The sequence below is a fragment of the Desmodus rotundus genome, chromosome 9 (assembly GCF_022682495.2).
Source record: "Desmodus rotundus isolate HL8 chromosome 9, HLdesRot8A.1, whole genome shotgun sequence".
Taxonomy (NCBI): Eukaryota; Metazoa; Chordata; class Mammalia; order Chiroptera; family Phyllostomidae; genus Desmodus; species Desmodus rotundus.
The window spans coordinates 28,372,795-28,399,360 of NC_071395.1; the positions used below are offsets into that span (position 1 = coordinate 28,372,795).

General features: G+C 39.0%; 1 protein-coding gene across 3 annotated transcripts in view; it reads right to left on the minus strand.

Moving 5' to 3' along the window:
• The window catches only part of SPOCK3 (SPARC (osteonectin), cwcv and kazal like domains proteoglycan 3), a 292,271-nt gene extending 283,158 nt beyond the window's left edge, over positions 1–9,113 (minus strand). For 2 of the 3 annotated variants that reach the window (XM_053911985.2, XM_053911984.2), the window contains exons 1-2: positions 8,728–8,875; positions 8,255–8,443 (exon numbers count right to left, since the gene is read on the minus strand). In XM_053911985.2, coding sequence (XP_053767960.1) covers positions 8,255–8,443; positions 8,728–8,868 — 330 coding nt within the window. In that variant the 5' untranslated portion in view covers positions 8,869–8,875. Of the gene's footprint in view, positions 1–8,254; positions 8,444–8,727; positions 8,876–8,977 lie in introns of those variants that run through there. The other variant, XM_053911986.2, reaches the window with a different exon arrangement.
• Positions 9,114–26,566: the final 17,453 nt, after the last annotated feature.

Genomic DNA, 26,566 nt, shown 5'->3' on the forward strand with positions numbered 1-26,566 from the left:
TATGAAAAACATCACCAAACTTTCAAATAAAAACACAAAACTATTTTGTAACATAGGAAATATAGTCAATAATATTGTAATACATATGTATAGTACCAGTCGGGTACTGGAACTAGCAAGGGAAACACTCTGTAAAGTTTATGACTGTCTGACCACTATGCTGTACACCTGAAACTAACGAAATAATATGGAATGTCAACTGTAACTGAAAAAAGCTTTAATGTAAAATGCTTTTTAAAAGGAGAAAAGAAAGGTCCCAAACTAGACTTCTAATATTAAACACGGAGCCCTGGCTGGTGTGGCTCAGTGGATTGAGCACTGGCCTGTGAACCAAATGGTCATGGGTTCGATTCCCAGTCTACGGCACATGCCTGGGTTGTGGGCCAGGACCACAGTAGGGGGTGCAGGAGAGGCAACCACACATTGATGTTTCTCTCCCTTTCTTTCTCTCTCCTCCTCTGTTTAAAAATAAAATAAATAAAATACTCTAAAAAACACTGAAATAAAATTAAGCTGCACGTACATTTAAGAAAGATTAATGAAAACAAGTCAGATCATTAATTTTCCAGCCCACTGATTCCAGTTTGGGATCATAGGTGGCTGGAGCCTCTCCCAGTAACTCAGGGCACAGGCAGGACTGCAGACTGAGCAGATGCCCTTCCACTGCAGGATGCACTCATACATCCCACGCTCACTCAGACTGGGACCATCAGACATGTCCATCACCAAATGTGCACATCTTTGGGATGTGGGAGGAAACCGGAGTACCTGGCAAAAACCCACGCAGACACGGGGAGAATGTGCAAACTCCATACACACTGTGGCTCCAGACCAAGAATTGATTTTTTTTTTCTCATCAATGTTACGCCAAAATTATATTGAATGAAAAGACGTTATCTAAGGACCTGCTATACTAATAATGCTAAAAAAAATTGTTTGCTTTCAGGACTGAGAGCTGCATAACGCTAGCATTGGCATCATTTCTAGAATTATTCCAGGGCAAACTACTTTGCATTAAAAGGTCTTGCCTTTTCTCTGCATCAGAGGAAATACAACTTCAGCCCTTGTGCGTATTCTATCCCTCAACTAAGGGGAATGACAGCTACATTCTAATTCCTTCCCACTTATCATGACCACCTACCTCACACAAGAGCATTCTGGACCTATGACCAAAGATAACAAAAAAAGGTAATGCTAAACAGTTCCACCAGAAAATAGGACTCATCATCTAATGCAGGCTCTCCTTAATACCCTATGAGGATGCTTTTCTTTGATCCCCACCTGCAACATTTCCTCTTAGACAGGAGCACACTACTATTTGCCCTCAAGCTCTTACTCCCACAAAGTTAGGTACCAGGTGCTCCAGTTCTACCCTGAGTAGAGGACAGAGGAACGATAGGAAATGAGGGAGAAAAAGAGATTCAGGGCAAGGCAAACAATGAACAGGAAATGGTAAAAATTCCTATCAGTGGGTACAGAGAATATTTTCAAGAGATATTTAGATCTTGAAACAGATACAGCAGTTATTAATATTTCCTTCCCAGAACCCGATTTACCTTCTTCCAGTATTAACCCTTACCCAGTAGACACGGCATGGGCCCCACTCCCTCGCAGCTAGCGTCTACAGACATGTCACTAAGTGCAGGCCTTTGGAACACACACAGAAGCTCTGGGTGACAACTCTCAGGTCACTTCTAAGACAAGCTGCACGTCCTAGACTTCCTCTTAAATCCTTCCTCCTGGATAAGAAATGCCAATTTGTGGGGAACTCTGAGAGAATAACCCTGAAAGTCCAGCCCCGGACAGCTCACTTCCTGACGATGGCATGGTTGGGAAATCAGTTTCCGTCTTAATTCAGGCACTCGGATCCAGAAGCTCCTTGTTGCAGGAACTTAACCTATCTCTAACTGATACACTGGTACTGTAAGTGAAACAGAAGGGAAAGAAAGAAATCAGGACTGCCTGTGAAATATCTGGATTCAGCCACATAACCTTTCATTGAAGTGAGGTAGTTGAAAAAGAAAGGGAAGATACTGGTCTCTGACATTACTTAGTAGGCAGCAAGAAACATTTAAGGATTTTAGATCAACAAAATTATGTGGGCAACAAGAAGCAATGGGAAAAAGTAGAGAGAGCACCAAGATACATATAATTACCATGTACTTAAATCATTCCCTCTAAAACCAAATGTAACAGTTTTGACATATCATGTCCATTTTGGTCCATTGGGAACTAACTAATGGACTATGGTAGTTTAGTACTTTGAAACCTTGTATTTTATAAAAATTAAATTCTCATTCAAATTAAAAAACTGGGCTGGAGGTGGTCAGAAATGGAAATAAAATGGTTAATAAAAAGCAACGGTTCTAGCAGTCTTTAGTAAATATTTTTCTAATGCTAACACTGACCCAGTCATTGTACAAATGCAAGGTGAACTGTAGGGATTTGAGAGCCAACGAGACTACAATCTATAGCTGTAGAGAGTTCACAGTTGAATTGGGTGGCCAAATCTGTAAACTAGGAGGGGTAGAAAAAATGAAAGGGTTTTCATATATGGAAAAATGCATGTAAATACTCTCGGTGCTCATAGGAGTAGGACAATATGTGTAGACACTTCACGTATTAGTCTTTTAAAATACATAAATAAAATAATCCTGGCCCACATCCTGAAAACTAAAGTTGTGTAAGAACAAAAAATGTCACTCTGAGTCAGAACCATGACATCTAAAAGTGGTCTGGTTGTGGTCTTACTGCAAGGGTAGGAAAATAAGTGCTTTTATAGCAGCACACGATGTTCCTCCTGCACATCCACCTAAAGAGCTTAAGCACATCGTCTCAAACAAGCTGACTTCCCATAAGAACCGGGAAGGCCCCCCATGACCACACATATAACAAGAAATGTGATTGTTCTGAACTTTTGAGAATCTAAAACTTCATCAGAAAAGAAAAGCAAACCTAAGACGTCTTAACAACACTTTAAAAGGCGTGTCTGCTTACTAATTAACACATAAATATCTATAATACAATGTACAATCACCTTGACTTTCTAATTATTACATGTTACCTATTTGAAGACACACATATACACACATATATACACACATATATACATGTACATTTATGCAGACCTATATATACATACTATAAACATATATTACATATATACACATCCACAGAATGATTTTTCTTAATCCACTTAATTATACTTTCCTAATAATTCCATAAAAGTTATGAAAGCTGGAGAGTTAAAAGTGTCGCATGCTTCCCTATAATTTCTGTGAGAATGAATCCATGCCAAACTGACTGAATTTCATACTCAATTCTGACTTCCTGTTGGGGTCTGATGATGTGCTGCCAGCTCGCCCTGAGAGGCCCTCTCCAGAAACTAGCGTATCAGTGGGCACTCTCTGACCCGCCTTCCTCCTGTGACATCTGACTTGAAAAACCAGTCGGAAATCCTGACTGATGAGTACGGTCCTGGAGTGGGGCAAAGGGGCTTGAGAAATAGGGATGTGGAGCTTGTACAGAAACCACTGCTTCACTAGGACCCAATCACAAGGACAGAGGTCAGGATGCTGCATGAGGCTAGTGTCCTTGTTGCTACACTAACTCTTTGGTCCCCAAATCTTCAAAGATTGCCTAATGCTTCTTTCCAGAAATCAATTGCCTCTCTCCAAGAATGATTTAAACAATATAAATAGTCTAACATCAAAACTTTGCATGCTATAGTCTTTACCAGCTCTGATCTGAAAATATGCACATTATATACAAAAAGGGTTTTATGAATTATTAAACATACTGTGGCCCACAGTCAAAAAAAGGATCAAAAGAAAGAGAGGTAAACACTCATGAGAATGCAATAAATTAATTGTGAAGAATTCCCAGGGAGAGTCCATGTTCTCAACTATGGTAAAATATAGGTTACGGTTACCACAGTTAAACTTACGGTTTCATAGAGAGAAACACTTAAAATGTGTTGTTTATCAGAACTGGTTATCCATTATTGAGAAACTATTCCTGAACAAAGATTATTATTAATTCTTTAATTTTATTTTTGGCACATATTGTTAAAAAGTCAAGTAGTAAAACATTCCTGCCTACTATTAATGGACCACAGAGGTAATCTCAGAAGTTTTATATATATATAAGTGAAAGGATTTTAAGTTATATATAAGGATTTATATATATATAAATCAAAATGTACCCCTTAAACATATACAATTTTATTTGTCAGTAATATCTCAATTAATTTTATTTTAATTTACAAAAATGGTACCACAAAGAAGGAGCCCTCGGTTTTAATGGTAAGCTGGATACTCCGGTAACACAACCAGGGTGCACCATAAATCTAAGGGAAGGACTAAACCATTCTCTCTGTTTGAATTTTATGCCTTTTAGAGCAATAGAGTATTTTCCTTGGAGTAGACAGAGAAACCAATTGTCTTACTTACTAACAGCAGTAAAAGGTGATAGATTCTCAGGGGGCTTTATTCCTCTGTAGCCACTAAGTGCTAGGAAATATCCTTTCTATCAGCCATTATCTCTTAAACAATCTGTGCACTCTAGAACCTCAACTGAGATTAAAAGGGAAAATAAAAAAGAAGAAAAGTTTACTTACTATCTAATATTTCCAAATCAGGCAATTTTTAAAAAGTGAATTTATAATTTGAGTGCTCTGGGACACTATATTTTACATTTTCACATTTTGCATGTCCTTGAACTTACATTAAGGTTGAATATTTAAAGGTAACTTGAAAGGCTTGACTATTGCTTTCAATACATCTAAAGAGTATTAAAAATCCCTTAAGGGATAAATGTAAACTGAAATTGATGGTGGGTTTTGCAACAGAAATGGTAACCATTTCTTAAAATAACGTCCAAAATGAGCCTCAGGTTTTTTGTTCCTTTGCTTTATTTTGAAATCACATAATTATACCCTGAGTATAACATGCTAGTTCTAGTTTTTATACTTATTTTTAAATGTGTTGACTTCTCTATATCTTAAATTCTATATCTTAACTCTAAATTAAAGTTTTAGTTTTCCTAACATAGGAATTAAAATATCTACAGGCATTTTTATACAAATAACCAAATATATTAATGATTTCAAAAGCATAAAAGTTCTCTATGTTTATATAATCATATTTTAGACACTTTAAAGGGCAACAAAACTTTATTCGAAGAGCATTTTTGCTAGTATAAAGTGGCCAAAATGATTTGGAAGTTTCTTCTATATTAATACACATTCATTATAAGCTGGCCTTTGGTTTTATTATTTCTCTCTGTTTCACGTTGAAGAAATTGAGAAAATGAGTCATCAATGACAGTGCTCCCCGGGTTCATCTTCTCCCCTGTAACACTTTCTATCCATGCTCTTTCTCCCTGAAGCTCTATTGTATGTGATGCATTTATATATTTATATCATGTATAATATATAGAGATCACATTTATTTAATTCATTAAATTAAATATGTTGATGAATTGTACTATCAAATATTATTCAAAACAGTTTTCAAATGTCATTCAAAAGAAGATACACTTCAAACTTTCATCAAGAAGTTGTACAATAATGTCAACTATGTAAAACGGCCACATGAAGGTAAGGATCAATTCTAGTATTAATTATGCTGAAGTATCCAAAGTTTTTTTTTAATTTTTATTGTTATTCAATTATAGTTGTATGCCTTTTCTCCCCATCCCTCTACCCCACCCCAGCTGAACCCACCTCCCTCCCCCACCTCCACCCTCCCCCTTGATTTTGTCTATGTGTCCTTTATAGTAGTTCCTGAAGTATCCGAAGTTTTGTCTAAATGAAATTAATTGTATTTTACGGGGGGAAAAAAAGCACTAAATAGAAGTATGTCAGTTATATTGTTTCTAAAAGAGGTTCAGAGTTCCTTGTTTCTGTGCATTTCTATAAACTGAATAGTCAAATCCACTACTTAAGGTATCCATGCTGTTGCAGAACATTTACAGGTACTTCATGCGGTACATGTTTATTTCAAGCAATGCCTCATAACCATGGACTTCCGGCCGAAAATGAACTAAAAAATGAACAACATCCTGAAAGACACAAAACTGTTAAACTAATGATTCCCAAAGAGGGGGAAATATGTAAATTAGCACTGGGGTGGATGGTCTAAATAAGGATTGCATTGTATGCACTCTGATTTGAGAGATCACACTGTCAGCATACATTTTACCATGTTAATAAGCAACAGGTAGTTAAATGGTGAAAAAAGACAGCACTTATCCTCTGCATGCCCTGCAAAGTCATCCTTACAAAAATGTAATTATCTTAACAAAACAAACCATTATTATATTTCCAGGTATTGCATGTGCAACAAGACAGATATTTGCCAAAAATATTTCAGTAAATCCTTCGCTTAAATTTAACATATACTTTTGGTGGGTTTTCCCCCACAGATCCCATAAAAATAACTAAAAATTCTACAGCAATAAATACTCCACTCTGTGTTTATATAAACTGGATGAATAACTCCCACAATAGTTTATTCTTTCAGGTAACTCAGCTTGCCTCAGTAGTTTAAATCAAGCACATTTACCAACTTCCCAAGTATAGACTGGTTGCTCTTCATAATTCAATAAAGTAATTTAAATAGCCAGAGAGTACTAAGATATTTCCGATTTAAAATACAATTTTGAGATAAAAGTCTAAAATTCATTTTAAAGATATTTTAACACAGCCATTGAGAAATGAGATGCCACGATGTCAGTTCAAATACTGACAGAATGTTCAATATTTTTTCCAAGTGAGGGCATGAAAAAGAGAAATTCTTCCCCAGGTTTAAATAACCTCATTTGCTTGCTTGCCTTTTTTTAAAATATTCAATATTAGCATAAACTGAAATAAAACAAACATGTGTGGCTTGTTTTATAAGAGCATTTATCTAGCAAACTGTTTAAGCCTTATTCATAAAGCATGTAAGCAAAGCCCTCCACTAAGTATTCTCATCATTATCGTTTCTTCTACCTTGTACCGATTCCTAGTACCAATGACCTACATCTAATTTTAAAGTAAAACTTAGCGTTTCCGTAGGAATCCCTGTGCAGAAGCAGCTACATGTCAGATTTGGCTGGTCAGTTATTTCAGGTGAGGGGTGTTGGGCGAAGGGGTAGAAGAGCCAGGATGAAAACTAACCTAAGCTTCCGTTTATGTTCCCAAATCGTGACTGAGTGCGAACTGATGTAAGAAGTTAACACGTCTGCACGTAGTGTGCTGCAGATGGACTCCACGAGAAATTCCCTCAGATGTCACAGTCAGGGCTGGCCATGTGTTTGCGACTCACTCCTACTCCCTTTCAGGCCTCCAGGGTCTAAAATGTGGCCTGGGGGGAGGGGAGGACGGTAATCAACCTCCTGGCTGGACATCCAAGTTGAATGAGCGGAGGCGAACCGCGCTCCTGACGCGCGACCAGCTCTGACGCTGCTTCATTCACATCAGGTGTGGGGGGAAATGACCTGCATATTATGGGCCGTGGCTCCCAGGCAAACAGCGTCCACTCCTAAAACCTGGCTCCTTCTTAATAAGCCTTTAGGAAACTCCCCGGAGCAGTCTACAGATTAACCCTTTCAATGCTGCCACCTGCGGACTTCCACCGCCTCCCCTCGCCCCGCAGATTTTACCGCACGGATTCATTTTGGAATGCAACGTAATTGAACGCACTGTAAAACACGTTTTGTTTTAAACTTCATGCTGAAGCACACATCTGATCAGCGATTTTATGTAATCAAGAGCAATTCAACTTCTGCCGTCTGGTGCCGCCACACAACCCCCCACCCGTGCAGAACGGGCCTTTATAAATCTTACATCCTCCTCCCTCCAATTCCTTAATGGACCATTAGCAAAGGGATCGATCCTCGTTACTTTCGTGGCAGTACGTCGCCAAAGCACATCCACCGTGTTTACTAGTGCCAGAGACACCATTCAAAAGTTGAGAAGGGCGAGACAGCACTTTGCAAACCTTTGGGGGCCGGAGGGGAAAGGGGGCGGTACAGGGGGGACCTGGCGGGAGCCGAACTCCGGTGCTGCCGGCTCGCCAGCCCCGTCCCTCGCACCAGCCGGGAGGGGGCCCCGGAACCGCCAACTTCCCCAGCCGCCCCGCGCCGCCGCGGCTCCCCGCGCCGTTCTGCCGGGGAAGCCGAGCCCACTGCCCACCCGCCCCCGGCCGCCGCGGGCCCCGCCTCGGAGCCGCGCTCCCGAGTGCCCGGGGAGGGGGCGCGCAGCACTTACGTCTCGGAATTTGTTCCACTGCCCGACTTCCTTGTCGTACTGAGAGATGGTGGTGAGCCATTGTTTATCATCCAGAAAATTGCCGCTGTCCGCCCGCCCCCCGGCCGCGGCCACCGCCGCGGCAGCTGCGAGAGCCTGACTGCACCAAGCGGCTGCACACACACACAGCACGGCTGGCACCTTGAGCATCTGGGAAAGGAGACACAACCGGGGCGGGGGAGGATGGGGAAACAGTGTCAAACGAGGGGTACGGAGACCGGAGAGACCCCGGAGAACAGGCACCGGCAACGACGGGGAGAGCGGGAGGAGGAGACGGGCAGGGACAGGGCGCCCCCGCCCTCCAGGCTTCACCCCCCACCCCGGGCACCCACACGCGCAGACCTGCAGCCCCGGGGGAGGAGAGGTGGGTAGAAGGAAGCAAGCCCCCGCCGCTGCAGCCCGCGCGGGGGAAAGGAGGCTTCCCGGCACATCACCTTGCTGGGAGCCCGCACCGTGCTCGCGGCCCCTGCTGGAAACGCAGCCGGCTCGGCCAACTCGCTGCTTTCCGGAGCCGCCGCACGCGCCGCCGTCTGGTGCGGTCCACTCAGCTCCCTGCGCCCGGCGCTCTCCCGCATCTCCGCCTCCCCCCGCGCGCTGCTCTCCGGCTTACTCCGGTTGGTTCACCCCCTCCCTCCCCCAGCTTTTTTTTTTTTTTCTTCCCTCTTCCACCTCCTTCTATCCCACCTTCCTCTCTCTGGATCCGAGCTGCAGTTAACTCCGGATGCGCCGCTGGGCTGGAGGCGGAAGATGCGCTTGCTCGTCGCCTAAGGATCCTTATCAGCTTTATAACCTCTGTCCTCCCGGAGACGTTCTCCCGTTTGCCAGACGGCCTGATCATTCTCTCTGCTCCCGGATTCACTTAACGCAAAGCATACTGTACCTCTCCTAGGTGACTGCGCTCTGCATTTTCGAACTCAGACGAGCAAAATGAGATCTGAAGAAAAGTTTATGCATCACTGGACTTTCTGTCCTGTAAACCTCTTGGGCTGATCTCCGACCTAAGGCAAAGCCATCTGTAGGGTCTTGCGAGATGGGTTGAATTTCAGAAATCCTAAAGAATGTTCGGGTGAACTTCTGGGTTATTACAGAGTGCAAACTTTCACATTAAAAGGGAGATTTTTTTTTTTTTAAGGAAAAGGTAGGGTGTTTGAGTACACCTAAATCTTCCACATACTGTAAGATATTTTCCCATAATAAAAACTCCTCGGCATCTGTAGTTTACATTCTAGCACCTGAATCAAAAAACTTTAAAAGCCCAATCTATTCCTCCCTCCTGCAAAATGGAAGAGAGTGTTGAAGACCTAACGCTAATTTGTCCTCCAGACCTTCAATTATGACAAAATATTGCCCCCCCATGGCTTTTCCACATAGTATTCTAGATAAACTGGAAGGAAACCTGTGATTAGCCCCCTGTAAAGAAAATCTGATGAAGAGAATCTCTCCCACAGACTTAGAGGATTTAGGTGAAGTGATTATTATATGTAAATCAAGAGATATAAAACTGCAATAACATTATGTATCTCTATTTAAATTATTAGAGATTATGTTGGCCAAAACTACATCTCCCAAAGCTATGACCTTTGCGAATCTCAAGTTGCTTCCAAACTTCAGGAGCTATGTGAATAGCCCAGTACTTCCTCATATTTTCCATTTCAATCTCATAACACCTGGGTAATGTTTTCATGCTATATGAAAATAGGCATCAAACACAATGATTAATATTAGTTTCTAACCTTTAAATGTAGAATTTAAAGTGAATGTATAATGTATGAAATAAATTAAAGAAAAAAACTGCTATTTTTTTAACTCAGGTATTTCCTTCAACTTCCCTCCTTTTCACTGTGGTGAATGATAAAGGAAAAGAACAGAATTTTCCATTATAATTCACAGAAGTCCTAACTGAAGTAAACACATGTCAGATAACTTTAAGAATATTGAAGTGTACTATTCTCCAAAGATATTTATTTTGGCCTAGTCCCAGAAGGACATGCCATGTATGTCAGCATATTCTCATTCTTCTTTCGCAATCACAGGTAACCAGCGGGAGGTCCACCCTCCACTATCACCTGTTTCTACCGTCTGGTCCTTCACTCTATACATCCCCTGCCTCACCTCTTTACCTCAAAATTTGAAAAAGTACTTTCAATTCAATGAGAATATTTTAGCATGTTTTAAAACCTCATGTTTAAAAATGTAAATCTAGTGGATAAAGGACAGAAATTGTGTCTTAGATGAAACTCTGATGCACAGCAAGTCAGAAAATGTTACATTAAAAATGACCTTCTAGCCTTTGTAAGCTCGCTTTTAAAAAGTTGTATTTCTCACAAAGTATTTGAGGAGGGGTGATGCAACAACACCCCCACCTTCACCTTCCATTATATAGTTTAACACAGTAACTGCCATCTACGACTGACGTGATCGCCGTTAGATTTACGGGAGCACATAGACTTATTCTTATACCTCATTTTACTCCAAAATGCACTTATCTCACTGATGGTCCTGGCAGGTTCAAAGAAACTCTTCACATCTAGCTTTCACTGGCAAGTTCCCAAAATGCATCTTCCCATGGACTACTGCCATGTGAAAATGTGTTGAAGAACACGCAATGACAGTTACAGTTGTCTGGGAGAAAAGCTTCTAATTAGGGTACCAAACTCCAGATCTGACGGGAAAGCAGGATCTACCCACAAACTGCAAGTTTGAAATGCTCCAAGTCAAGAGGTGGAATGAGCCTGTCTCCAGTGTGTCTGTGCTCGTCTGGTATGGCGCAGCTCACTTCAGTACTGGCAGGGCTCCTTAAGCCTATGCCACTCTCCAAAGTCACTGCCATTGTCAAGGCTAAGCTTCTGGGCATGTTATTAGTGTGAGTAAAAGTCTACGAAGTGTGATGGTGTGATGTTATTAACCACAGGAAACCCTCCTCTCAGTTTCTCTCTATAACAGAACTTTGGGTCTTCAAAGAGCCTGCTTTTAAAATTTAAATAATCCTGAGAATTCACACTTCAGTTAACACCTTGGTTATCAGTTAACACCTCAATGGGGACTAATTGAAAGCTTTTTGAGAGCAAAATACAGCTTGCTGGGAAGAACACAGTAGAGTATTAAGTGGGAGATGAGATATGGGAGGGGTAGATAGCCACCTTGCCTGTCAAGGTATCTGAATACTGAGGGGAATAATTCACTGACTGTGCTCCCCAGTTTTATTGAGGACCAGTGTAGAGAACTGGAAAGGCTGAAAGAGGAGAAATTGGAGCTGGGTGTTTGAGATGGGCAGAACAAGACAGCGGTGCCAGAAAAGCCCAGCGGTGGCAGGGCTAGCACTTGATTTTGCTTTTGATGATGCTTTACAGAACTGGATCTCACAGCAAGACCCAGGTCTTCAGATTCCCAGTCTCCTTCCTGTCACTTCCTTCACATCCTGCCAAATGAGAGTTTATATGCATTATGAAACTCTGATGCACAGCAAGTCAGAAAATGTTACATTAAAAATGACCTTCTAGCCTTTGTAAGCTAGCTTTTAAAAAGTTGTATTTCTCACAAAGTATTTGAGGAGGGATGATGCAACAACACCCCCACCTTCACCTTCCATTATATAGTTTAACATAGTAACTGCCATCTAAGACTGACGTATTAGGGCCACTGCAAGCTATAACTTTACCTCCATATTTGCTTCTCTATCCTTTTAACTTTTCCTGCACTAAAGTGCACTAAACTTTAAACTTTAAGTGCATTAAACTCGATCAACAAACATCTATTATTGGATATGTACGAGATGTTTTACTAGGAATATTTGTTACATTAAGCCCATCTTGTTCCAGGTTTCTTTACCCTCGTGTTTAAATGTGTCACAGTTCTAGAAAGATAAATACTCAGCCTATGATGACACTGGGCCCACTTCTAAATACATCTGAGACCAGGTTCTAGGGAGATCGATCTCACATGCACACACAGAAAGACTTGTCTGTCATAGGTTACTTTCTTTGGCAGCTACTGTAAAAATATGCTACTCTGTTATTTCTAGCTATGAGAGAATATGTAAGAAAGGTCCAATATACCGCCCTTCTTTCATGGAGCAGACACAGTGCCAGGCCCCTTGTATGTATAATGTCCTTCACTCTTCACAGCCTGTTCCTTGTTTACTAGGAGCCCATAGTAAATACCAAGGACAGATTCTGAAGGGCTATGAAGTTCTAGAGAACCATTATGCAATGCTGCTCCTAAGCTTTGTCTCTGTATAGAAACTTATGTTCAGATCGTCTCCCTTTTATGTTCCCAATTGCCCATATCTTTCCTCCTCACCTGTTGTGCATTCATTTACCTCCATTTCAGTAAGAGCTAAGACTCATGTTTAAGTCAGGGAAAGAGGAAATGGTTTAGTCAGGAAGCTTGCTGAGCTAAGGCAGAAGTCACTTCATTCTCATGTCTCAAAGGACCCTGTCCACTAGCACCCCCAGTCTCAGTAGTATCAAGCCAGAAATGCAGCTGGCGATTCACCAGGTGGACTGAGGGAATTAACTACTACTGCCTCCCTCTCCTTCCGCAACAATGTTGTGTGCCAATCAAGCAAATGCTGTTTGCCTATCCATTACAGCCAGCTGGTGGAAGATAAGGAGAGATGGGCATTAAGTGGCTTCGCAGAGCGTCTGCAGTTACCAGAAGCTATAGTTTAATGATAGATGAATTATCCTAAAGGCACAATTTGGCCATGCCTGAAATATTTCATTATAAGGTGAGGGAAATGATACCTGATCTATAAAAATCAACCAACTAGAGTGGTGTCATATGCCAAATGTATCCATGAGAGTGAATGCAGCATTTGAAAAAGAAAAATAATAAAACAAAACCCTAGGTTATTCAAAATTCAGGAGTAAATTAAAGACCTGCCAACATTATCACAAAAATATGCCAAGAAGAAGGATTCTATGTCCCCAATTTGGAATTTTACGAGACTATGTAAGTCTCATATCAGCTATTCTTAATTTAATAAAAGGTAGCAGTAATGACTAATATCTGCATTGGGGTATCAAAAATAAACAGATTTACAAGCCTGAATGGAATTTCTAGAACATTGTAACAGGGTGTTTTCTTGTTGTTTATTTCTTTGCAGATCTTGCCACTGGAAATAGGGTTCTTCCACAGAATTACGAGAAAAGCATCTCGGGGACCCATGCATAGGAGGATGAGATATAGTGGTAAGATTTATTGGAGTAAAAATACAGGACTGTCCCAGGTGCCCGGTGTCTCATCCACAACCAGGTGGCTTAGCTCCTTCTCACTGTGGAATAAGTACCGGGCGTGGTGAGCAAAGTGCACACCAAGAGGGTCAGGAGCCAGGACTGTAATGCCATCGCCCCGGGCCCTGGTAGTCCAGCATAGCCTGTGCCCCTGCCGTACCTAGGCCCGCCTTCGGGGCTGTGTAGCTGCTATGGAAAGAGAATGCATGTGAAAGAACAAGTGAACAAAACAATTTGTGCCACCAAGACAGGCCTTTGTCAAGCTGTGATTATATTACCTTGGGTTTGGGAGAGAGCATGCTTTCTTTCTAACTAACCAATCTCTTTTCTGATCCTTCCCTGGCTTGTCCTGGGCGCTCCCCCAAACAATCCTCTTCTGAATCTTCTGCAGGTTTCACGTCCCTTATCCAACCCGATGCTTTTCCCGGATTTTCCCAAACTAGGCTACACCCCTTTGTGTCACCATTTTGGCTTCTACTGTGCAGCCTCAAAGTTCTGCCTCCTCATCTGGTGTCACTGTGCATGTGCTCACCTCCCTCTGCACCATCTTGGCTTCGCCGGGCACGCACCCAGCAGAGGAATTTCCCCTTCATTTATTCTTGCCTTCAGAGTATGGGCAGGGCAAGTGCACTGGGTGTCCCCTGTAGAGATTGGAAAGCCAATCCTTCCTGCCTAGACGAGTGAGGAAGGGATGTTAATCCCCTTGGCCAGATTCGGTTATCCCCTGGGGTGTCTGAAGCTGTAATTTCCAGACTTAAGCCTGATTAAGTGTAACTTTCAGACTCAATCAGGCCCAGCCAGTCTAGCTATCTTTTCTTTTGTTAACTCCTAGCTGCCTACTCTAACACAGAAACCAACTCCAGTTTATTGAATTTAGAAGATGTTAGATAACTAATTTGATAAACAGGCCCTCTTGTGATTTAACTTAATCTAAGACATTCAGTAGATAAACAGAATTTGAAAGCTTTAATAAATATGAGAAGCACATCAATCAGTTCAATTACAGTACTGTGATTCTTAAAAAAAGATATTTTTCAACACTCATGAATCTGATTAAGTTAATCGGTTAGTAAGTAGATGATGCCAGAAAGTGGCCAATAAGGCAATTAAAATTTGTTTTTACTTTATATTGAGATATACTTCTTCACTATTTAAAAAATACTCCTTAAAATTTTAATGAGTATTAATTATGAAAACCTAATTTCTATTGAGGGGTACAAGGTACTGACATAAAAATGGATAATAAAAATGTGTAAGAATATTTAAACAATATATTCTACACACATGCACAGAAATACACATTCTTATGCTAAGGTTATTACATGTAAATATCCACAGGTCAAAAAGACTTTTAAAAGCACCTCTGTCCTTGCGATTAACACAGATGTGTTTTCTACTATTCGTCTGACCTGCAGATTTATTAATATACAGTAATAACATTCCCATGAGAATGTGTGTGGAGTGTGACTTTTCTTTAACTCAAAAAGTTATTTGGCCTAGAGAGTATTATGTTCTCCATAAAGTTTCTAAATTAAGTTCTACAAAAAAACTTCTATGTTTATATCTGTGAACTTTTATTTGTGTGTTTTCTTAGTTTTAGTGGGTTAGAGCAAAATAGGCTTCATGTAGCATTCTCTATTTTATTGTTGGTTAACCATTTCCAGAGTTTCAAAACTATCCAAAATGCTACGGCCAATCCTTGCCGTTTAATTGTATCCTCTTGGATAAATGGGGAGTTCTGTCCATGTCAGGCAGTTGCCCTAAAGTAGAGAAAAGGTTATGATCACTGGCCATACACCCAGTGGCAAGATCTGCACACTTCAGCATTGCTGACATATAGGAAGTATTTGCCTAAAACTCAAACAAAAACACGAAAGGACTCACAAAGAATGTAAGTTTCTATTCCCTGACGTTAAAAAGCAGGTACCTTGCTGTTGACAGTCGTCCCCCCCAGCCACAGTTCTGCTCTCCATGGTTTCAGTTCCCCACAGTCAACTGTGGGCCAATAATGTTAAATGGAAGTTGCCAAAAATAAATAATTCATGAGTTTTAAATTGCATGCAATTCTGAGTGGTGTGATGAAATCTCGCGAGTCCTAGTCCATTCAGCTCAGGATGTGAATCATTTCTTTGTCCAGCATCTTCACAGTGGGCAGACTCCCACCCATTACTCACAGAGTAGCCGCCACTGTTATCAGATTCACTGCGGCAGTATCACAGTGTTGTGTTCCAGTCACCCTTATTTTACTTAATATGTCCCCAAAGAGCGAGAGTACTGATGCCGGAATTCGGACATGCCAAAGGAAAACGGTAAAGTGCTTCCTTTAAGTGAAAAGGTGACAGTTCTGAACTTAATCAGGAAAGAAAACTAAAAATATGCTGAGGTTGCTAAGACCAACAGGTAGGAATGAATCTTCTATTGGTGAAATTGTGAAGAAGGAAAAAAATTGTGACAGTTTTGCTGTTGCACCTAAAACCGCAAAAGTTATGGCCACAGTATGTAATAAGTGCTTAGGGAGGGTGGAAAAGGCATTGAATTTGTGGGGACAAGACATGAACAGAAAACATGTTGGCTTATGGCAACGTGTGGTGCCAGAAAGAACTGAGCCTATACAAGACTTCCACAAGGGACACCCTGGAACAGGCAACCTCAAACCATGTACTGCAAGTAAGGGATGGTTATAATATATTTTGAGAGGGACCATATCCACATGACATTTTTACAGTATATCATCATGATTTTTTTTTATTTTACTATTGTTATTGTTACTGTCTAACTGTGTCTAATTTATAAATTAAACTTTATCATAGATATGTGCATATATCAATAAAAAACAGAGAGATACAGGCTATCTCTCACAGATATGGTGGGACTACTGTACTTAAAAAGTATTTATTAAGCCCTGGCTGGTGTAACTCGGTGGACTGAGGGCGGGCTGTGAACCAACGGGTTGGCGGTTCAATTCCCAGTCAGGGCACATGCCTGGGTTGTGGGCCAGGTCCCCAGTGGGGGCCATGCGAGAGGCAACCACACATTGCGGTTTCTCTTCCTCTCTTTCTCCCTCCCTTCCCCTATCTCTAAAAATAAATAAATAAAATCTTTTAAAAAAAGTATTTATTGATTATTCTCTCACTGTTGTGCTATAAACTTGAAATTGGAGATAAACATATGAGTAAGCTGCTACATGATCTCATTCCACAGAGGGAGCAAAATTACATAAATTAATAACTTAAATACAGTATGATGAGTGTTAAGATGGGAAATTATGTCAAGTAGGTCTCTTCTGAACCAATACCAGGGCACCGAAGTGTGAGTTAATTGTCCTATATAAAAATGAAGAGTTTAGAGATAAACATGACCTCACACAAATAGCCCAAACAAAACTATTAAAGATAAATTTCTTCATCATGAGCCAGCTTAATAATAGGAAACAGCCACAGGACATAGAAATCTCACATCACAGCACAGGAATCTAAGAAAAAAGGAGAGATTCTCTTCCTGCTGCCTCATGTACAAAAAAAGGGGAGTCCCCCCCACCACATTCAGGGCTTCAGGTATCCTTCCTTGAATCACACTGGATTTGGTTATATACCCAACTTTGAATAGATGCCTGTACCAAGGAGGATAAGAGGCACCGGTGATACCTGGAGCATAGTTTCACAGATGGCAGGATCAAGGGTGACAAATGTAACAGATTTCCTCCAGAGGTCTACATAGAATAGGGAGAAACAGATCATATAATAGACAAGACTCGTGAGCCTTGAAAACTAAGAGTTATTAGCCAGGGAAAGTATGACAAGAATAACATGCCTTTTATTTATTTTTATAATAATCTTTATTATATTTTTCCATTACCACTTAGATCCCCTTATACCCACCTCCCCCCCACAGTACCACCTTGTTGTCCATGTCCATGAGTCCTATTTCTTTTTCGTTTAATCTCTCCACCCCCTAAACTCCCTCCCTCCAACTATCTGTCATCTGTTCCTTCTCCATCGATGAAGAAGGAACACAGGTGAAATCAGAGAGCTGTTAAATACTATAGAGTTTACAGTTTTATTTTTGTTATTTTATTTTCTTTCAATTTATTTCTAAGGGCCCTTCCAAATCTTATGTTCTGTGACTTTAATTTGCAAGAAATGTTATCACCTCTGGGGACCAATTACTTGCAGTTCTTTCTTTCCCTATCATTGTCCAAATTAGAGGAGATACATGAAACAGGTAAGTTTCACCATGCTCATTCTAGGGGTGGAAAACCTGTTCCCTGTATGAGATAATCTGAATCTAAGCACAGGCAGAAAAGCTACAGAACTGGCATCCTCTCCTGGTAAGACTGAGATCAGTTTTCAAAAAATTACATGAGGGACAACATTTGTTATTAGCATAGAGATTAGTCTTTCCCCCCGCAAAGCAGAAAACAATTGGATTTTTCCCCAACCTAAATATTATTAATCACTTCTATATCATTACATAGTCTTCAACATATAATTTTAAAGAACTGTATAATATTGCATTGTATGATTGTATTACAGTTAAATAACCAATTACTTTTTATTTTACATTACATTCTTGCAAGTCTTTGCTACATTAACATAATTAAATTTGTTTTATTCCATGGTTATTTATCCTAGATAAAATTGAAAAGGTTCAGAATATTCTACAATTATTAATAATTATTCGGTTGCAATTGGACTATTTTTATGCCAACCAAGGCTCTTAATTTAAGTGAATTGACCATAGCAACCTGATAAGCACCTCACTGATGGAGATCTTATTATCATGGAACACTTAATGATTTCTAAAATTGTCATGTGGGACTGATTTAATTGCTTCAAATAGAAAATTTAAACAACACATGACCTTCTTGAGAGTTTATTTGCTGGAGATGTGATGGAGTTTAATCTTTAACTACCCTCAAAAGACCAGTAAGAATGAGCAGCTTTCATTTGGTAATATTTTTGACATATTACACCATTCATGTGCAGTCACAACTAAAGGGTGTAAGTGTTTGAGAACTTACATTTTTTATTATCTCATGTAGTGTATTTCAACTTTAAAAATATTCAGTAAAAAATGTGAAGAAAATACCCACTTAGACAAAAAGAAACTATTGTTTTATAAAAATACCCTAACACAATTTTTTCAGGAACATAGATCCAGCCATAAGAACTACCTATAATAGCCAAAAATACATCACATAATAAATAATCCAAAATTTCACTCTATCTAAGTGTTTCTAGGGGCATATGTCTTATTCATTCATTTAACAATTCTTGTAGTGATATGAATATTCTTATTACTTAATAAAAATTAAGAGTAACATAAATATGCTAATCAAAAGTCAACTGTGATTTACCATTCAAATTATCTAAATTTTTGATCAGAATTATTATAAGCAATGGGATTAGCTTAGGAAATCAACTTTTAATAAGAGAAATGTCTTTGTGGTGACCAATACATGATTTTAAAATAGAAGCCATAGTTTTCAGAATTCCTTCATCTTAACATTTAAAAACAGGGCATAGATTACAGTCAACAAAAAGTTTTATAAACTATCATTATTTTCCAGAGGATTCTGTTTTAATATCCTAAGTAGAAAATTTAATATTATTTAAAAGATTCAATCATTTGTTGCTAAATCTATTCTGTAGGAATCTCCTTTCTACATTGAGTTTTACATAAGCCCATCACATTTTATGGATACATTTCGACACTCACTGGAATACCACCAACTAACTCTATGCTAGGTCAGCAACAACAAAGACTCATCAACGATCTGAATCCACCGTCCTAAGACCTATGGAGTAAAAAGCTGCTTTGACATTTTCAGAACGAGTAATGACAGAGTGATGGCTGGTCTTTCCTCTTTTATCATGCTTCTCAATTATTATTCGGAACTTGCCATTTTATTTCTCAAATCCTTTTCTTTATTGCACTTTTTCAAAATTGGCTTATGTCCTACCACTTTACTAAACGTAGTAGCCTAGATTTCACACTGTTTTCTCATATTCACTAACTATCTTTCTGCAACATTTGATACACAAAACATACTCATCCTTGGCTCACATAAAACCAGCTTAGTCTGTCTCTTCTCTACTTTTACTGAATTACTGCTTCACCCTCTATTTTGCTGGCTTCTCCATCTGTCTCTCAATTCTGATTTTTCTTAGATTTTATATTTTTCTTCCTCTATACCTATGTCTATCGATTTCTTTTTTTTTAAGATTTTATTTATTTATTTTTAGAGAGAGGGGAAGGGAAGGAGAAAGACAGGGAGAAAACATCAATGTGTGGTTGCCTATTGCTCACCCCCTACTAGGGACCTGGCCCCCAACCCAGGCACATGCCTTGACTGGGAATTGAATCGGTGAGCCTTTGGTTTGCAGGCTGGCACTCGATGCACTGAGCCATACCAGCCAGGGTTGTGAATCAATTTCTTATTGGATATTAGATATATTCATTGCTGTTATGCTTTTCTACCTGAACAACACACATGTACTTACATACTCTATCATTAGTTTTCATATTTCCCCTCACCAACCTTCCTCAATCCCCTCATTACTAACATTTTGCATTAGTGTGGTGCATTTGTTATAGTTGGTTTGCCAGTATTGGTGCATTATTATTAACAAAAGTCCATAATTTACATTAAGGTTTACTCTTTGTGTTGTACATTCCATGGGCTTTGACAAATGTATAATGACATGTATTCACATTATAATATCATGCAAAATAATTCTGTGCCCTAAAAATGATCTGCGCATCTATTCGTCCCTCCTTCCCCTCCTTGGATACCCAGGCAACCACTGATCTTTTTACTGTTCATAGTATTTCCTTTTCAGAATGTCACATAGTTGGAATCACACTGTATGTAGCTTTTTCAGGTTGGCTTCTTTCACTTGGAAATGTGCATTTAAAGTTCCTTTGTGTACTTTTGTGGCTTGATAGCATATTTCTTTTTATCACTGAATAATAGTCCATGTATGAATGTACCATAGTTTCTTTATTCATTCTCCTACTGAGAAAAATCTTGGTTTTCTAAGGTTTTGGAAATTATGAATAAAGCTGCTATGAACATTGTTCAGGTTTTGTGTGGATAGGATTTCAAATCCTTTGAGTAAATACCAAGGAGCACAAATGCTGGATTATATAGTAAGAGTAGGTTCAGCTTTTTAAGAAACTGTCAAACTATCTTCCAAAGTGTTTGCACCACTTCACAGTCCCACCAGCCGTGAACGATGGTTCCTGCTGTTCCACACTGCTGCCAGCATTTGGTGTGTCTTATGTGATTGTGATTCTAATAGGTGTGTAGTGATGTTTCATTATTGTTTTAATTCACAATTCCCTAGCATCATATTATGTTGAGCATCTCTTCATATGCATTTAGGCGATATAGTTATCTTTTTTGGTATTTATCTGAAGGTATTTCTTCAGATCTTTTGTCCATTTTTAAATTATTGTTCACTTTCATATTGTTGAGTTTTAAAGATTCATTGATTATTTTGAATACTAATCTTTTATTAGTTATGTGTTTGGCAAATATTTTCTCCCAGTCTGTGGCTTGTCTTTTCATTCTCTTCACAGTGTCTTCTCTACTGTGCAAGTTTTTAATGTTAATGAAGTTGAACTTATCAATTATTTTTTATGGATCATGCTTTGGTAAAGTATCTAAGTCATTGCCAAATCTAAGCTCATGCATATTCTTTTTATGTTAGCTTCCAGGAGTTTTATGGTTTGGGACTTTACCTCTAGACCTATGATCTATTTTGAATTCATTTTTGCAACAAGTCTAAGGTCTGGGTCCAGATTGTTGGTTTTTTGGCATGAGGATTTCCCAGTTGCACAGCACCATTTGTTGATGAGACTTCATTGCTGCATGCAATTACTTTTGCTCCTTTGTCAACGATCGCACGACTCCACGGTCTATTTCTGGGTTCTCAGTTCTTTCTGGGTTCCACTGATTTATTTGTCTTTTTTCTCCACCAATATCACACTGCTTAGATTACTGTAGCTTTGTAGTAAGTCCTGGAGTCTGGTCTGACTTTATTCTTCAAAACTGCATTGACTATCCTGGATCTTTTGCTCTTCAATATTTTTTAACAATGATATCAAAACACAACTATTGTTTATTTTCTTCTCTTTTTCTCTACCCACTACCCTGACCATCATCATATTATAAACACAGTCATCAGTATACAAAGCATATGCTGTGTTTCAAAAAAAAAATGGAGAACAAGACATCTCTCCTTACATGAATGACATGTGAGTGTTCTTCTATATTCAGTGCAAAATATTTCGAATATACAAAAATTTCTAATTGCATTAATAAACTCTAAGTGTTTGCCATACATTTAGTTCAAAGTAGACATTGGCTCACTTAAAGTGGACTATATTAATGGAAATATGACTTTAGATATTTTAAATGGGCCAACTTTAGTAAAAGGATTGTTAATCTTTCCCTAAATCATGTATTATAAATGTTAGGCTGTTTCCTATATAGGTGTTGGTTTCAGGGTAGTTACAATATTTAACTAACAGACTTCCTGATATTTCTTGGAAATTTTTATCCAGACTAGTTTTCCTAATAAAATGTCATAGAAATTCCATTCTTTTTAATATTTATGAGGGTTAATAATGAAAGGACAAATAAAATGCATCTAAGATAAAGAAATATATTAGTGGGGTGTCAAAATACCTGATAACCTAATACCAGTTGACACCATGGATTGCCTAATCTTCCACTTCTCCCGCCTCACTGGCAATGGTCTGCCCTCCAAACAAATGCATTGAAATGCCGTATGCTATTTTCAAACCTAGTGACTTAACCCTGACTGACAAGACCTGAGCAATCTGAAGGAACACTGCTGGAGAAGACATCTCTCTCTGAAAGAAAAGGTGAATTGCTGTAACTCTTTAATCAAACAGGCCAACCTGCCTCTAACTTGCAATGATGAATTGTCTCTGGGTGCCATTTTTCCATTATGAACTGTGGGGTGCAAACACAGTGTGCTGTGTTTGCTTAGGCCATGTCTCTCTTCTGTAAGAACTTCTCTATACACAGAGATGAACCTCTGAATGGAGATATATAGCACTTGTTTTGGCTCTGGACCATAGTTGACTGGAAACCCTGACTCCAGTTGGAACAATCAGATTCTCTCCCACAGGAATTAGGAAATAGCTTTGAGAAATTCCTGCCAGTCTGGGCTGGCTGAACACCAAAATGAGATTGTACATGCAGAGTTTGATGCTGAGACTGCCAATTAAGTGAAAGAGGATCAGCAGAGATAAAAGAACAAATGAAACAAATGTGCAAGTCCTCACCTTTCTATATTTTTGCCATAATGTTTATTTCCTCCCACTATAATATATAATTTATTCCACACTATGCTGTTTGTTGCCCACGACTAGAAACGCAGTTCCATGACTGTCAGGCAGTTTTTTCATTGATATGTACCAAGTGCTAAGAATAATGCCTGGCACATAGATGGTCTCCAATTCCTATGAATATTAGTTTCAGATTGGGTTCATTTCAGAAACGGATTTACTCTGTGCAATATGTAATCTTGCTATAGAATTATTGTTCAATTTTTGCACAGTTATAAAAATTCAAAAGTATTTGAGTCTAGAGAGTAGTTTTGATAAAGGAAAGAAATCTGATTATAAATGGAATGGAGCAATATAAGTTTAGAATTGGTTGGAAACTTACATGTCAAAAGATAAACTAACCTACAAAGTAAAATATTCAAATTTACTCATAATTGGCAAAATAAATGGAAAATACTAGGTAACAAAATCACAGTGTTTTAGAAGTTAAATTGCCTTTGATACCCATGAGTTGAGTAAGCAGAAGGGAAAATGGAGTTAAACACATAAAAAGTCAGACATATCATTATTGGCTATGTAGCTTAGAGTATTTTTTTAATTTAAAAGTAAGATTTGTTAAAGTGACCACAATGACAATATTGATGAGAACATCAAAAGCCTTGAATATTTCTGAAATGTGTCTACACATTGCGATTCAGCCACTCTGGGTCTTTTCAGATCTAATTAGGATAACAGCCACCCAAATAATAAAATAAAATAGGTAGGTAGGTAGGTAGGTAAATAAATAGATAGACAACTTGTCATATTTCTTGACTTGATTAAATTAAGCAGCCCCTTAATCTGTTAGTATTAAACTCTTTTGGCTGGAATGTTAATATTTGATCTGTGAATATTGAAAGAAAGATACATATACATATATATTTGCATATGATAAATCAACTTGTGCCAAGTCTGCTGAAATAGCAGTGGGAATTTGGATAAATCACTAAATATCAAAAAACAATACCATTAAGTCATATTTCACAGAAAAACATGTTTTTTGGTGAACTTCACCAAGCAAACTCTTGTGTTTTATATTTATTTTTAACCTTTTCAATGTCAGAATCAGTTCCGAGGAAGCAGATGTTCTTGCCAAATGACAGTTTAACAGCACCGACCATAACAACACTAGACAAATGCCCTACAGTTATTCAGGGTTCTCCCAGAGACATCCCTGTTTAATCCAAACCACAAGTGAGAAGCAGGAAAGTTACTTTTATTCACCCATTAAAAAGTTAAGGAAACCCAGGCTAATAGCTTATAAAATTCTAGTCACCTGCACAAATTGTAATATACTCAAAAAATACTGCAACTGTAAAAAACTACAACTTTTTTTCCAATGCGGCAGCTTTATTATCTGCAGCTCTCCTTTGCACTCATTGTCCTGCTCTTTCGCCCCCTTCAAAGTCCACAGAGCAGGGCCCTGGCCAGGTTGTGAGTTTGATCCCCAGTCAGAGCAAAAGCAAGAGGCAACCAATGAATGCATGAACGGGTGGAACAACAGAACAGATGCTTCTCTCCCTCTCTCTCTCTCTCTCTCTCTTTTTGTCTCTCTCTCTCTGTTTCTCTTCCTTCTTCTAAAAAAAAGGGGAAAAAAAACCTCACAGAGCAGCACAGCAATTTTGCAATTTTCTTAAAGTATATATGAATTATATACTTTATATGTACTCCATATAAAGTATATAGTATGTATTAAGTATATACATACATGCATGTGTGTATATGGGCATATACATATATGCATGTATATGTATAGATACATGTTCTTGCTTAAGAATCTTAAATAGGTTGCCACTGAACCTAGAATACAAAGCAGAACCACTAACTCCTTCCCACATGGCTCCTTTGGTATGTCCCTGCCATGTCTTCTCTCCCCCTTTCATTCTCTGCACAATAGTCGGATTTCTGTTTCTCCAATATGTGATGCTCATAGGTCTCCAGGTCTTTAGACTTATTTGTCTTTCTTAGAATCCTCTTGCACTAGGTCTTTGCATGGGTGACTTCTTTTCAATATTCAATTCTCAATATAAATATCACTTCAGCATAGACTCTTCCATGACTGCCTTGCCCAAGCAACCACTCCCAGCGGCGAATTGCCAGATTGCCTCGTTTTGTTTCTTCACTGAATCTATCAGTTCCTGAGATTACTTTATTTATTTTGTAAATGTTAATACTGTGTCCCCCACCTCTCCCAATAGAATGTCAGTAACTTGAGACCAGTGATTCTTTCTTGTTCCCTCCTATATTTCTACCACTTAGAATGCAGAGCAAGTGGTCAATAAATGTGAGTTACTAATAGAAAATGGAAACAAAATCCACCTCCCTTAATCTTGTCCACCCTGTAGATATTAACCTATATCTCCTGCTTCATTTTACTGTGTCTATTTCTCTCCCCATTTTCACTGCTGTAGTCAACACAGCCTGGCTTTTGCCCATTCCACACTGCAAATAACATTGTGTTTTCATCTCCGACACGTCTATGGAAGTCTGCAGCTCATCACACCTTCCTTAGCGCATCCCACCTCCTTTGGACATTCATAATGCACGTGTAAAGTTTTCCTGATATTAACATAAGCCATGTTCTCTTCCTAGACATTCCTTTCAAACCTCCACTCTTCTTTCAAATGCCTCTGAAACCTCCCAAGTGCCTGTAGGTGACTACCCTTATTGCTTTTCCTATGTACCAAATGCTCATTATACATGAAATGATCACTTTTCTTTTAATTATTTGTCTGTCTCATTCCCCTTTGGAACCTAAAGTGCTTAAGGGCAGGATGATTCTTTACTAATTGTGTATCCTTGGTGCCTAGTGTTTGGCTCTTAATTGAGGAATTAAATATGCATCTCTTAACCCAATAAAAACATTATGATGCCGTCTAGAAAAAAATGGAAATTATCAAGTCATTTCTGATAACATTTTACACCTAGTTTAAGATATAGATTAGTTTGGGACCCCAGTTAACAGGGGCCAGCCCGAAGGAGACAGTAAGAGAAGTCAAAGCAGCCACAGGAGGGCACATAGCGAAACCATGCTAGCCTCAGGCAAGTGTTCTTTCTACCCTTGCATCTAACATGTATTATCACTGAGGTCATCCTCTGATGACGTAAATGTAACATACTGAGTGAAAAAGAAAATCCTCAAAGGGGCATCTAATCAATAAGGATGTAAAACACAAAGATGTAAAAATATGGGTTGGATTTCTTTATGCTTTTTAATAGCAAGAGTGTCTTAGTTAACTAGAACCCATATCTCTTTCATAGTCAACTCTGATTTGGAAAAAGGATGCTTCCCTTGGTGCCATTTAGCGCTGTGTGGAAAGTGCCATCACATGGAGCGCTGGGGCAAGTTTCGGAATTCACGTTCCTTGTAGTTGAACAGCACATGCCTGGAAATCATTGGCAGCTCGGCTGCAGATATCACACTGGCCAGTTCATGTTAACTAGGGGGAAAATACATGGCACAGTCTTCGGGGAAATGTTGGCATTTACTATCAAGAGTCTTACATTTTTTACTATCTTTGGTGACAATAATTTTATTTGTAGGAGTCTACCTAAAGAAAATAAAGCAGCAACAATAAAAAATGAACTAAAAATATATATGACAGCATCATTTATAGCTACTACTAAGTGAAATAACCTAGTCAATAGTGTGAGCAATACTTGTGTCTCAGAAAAG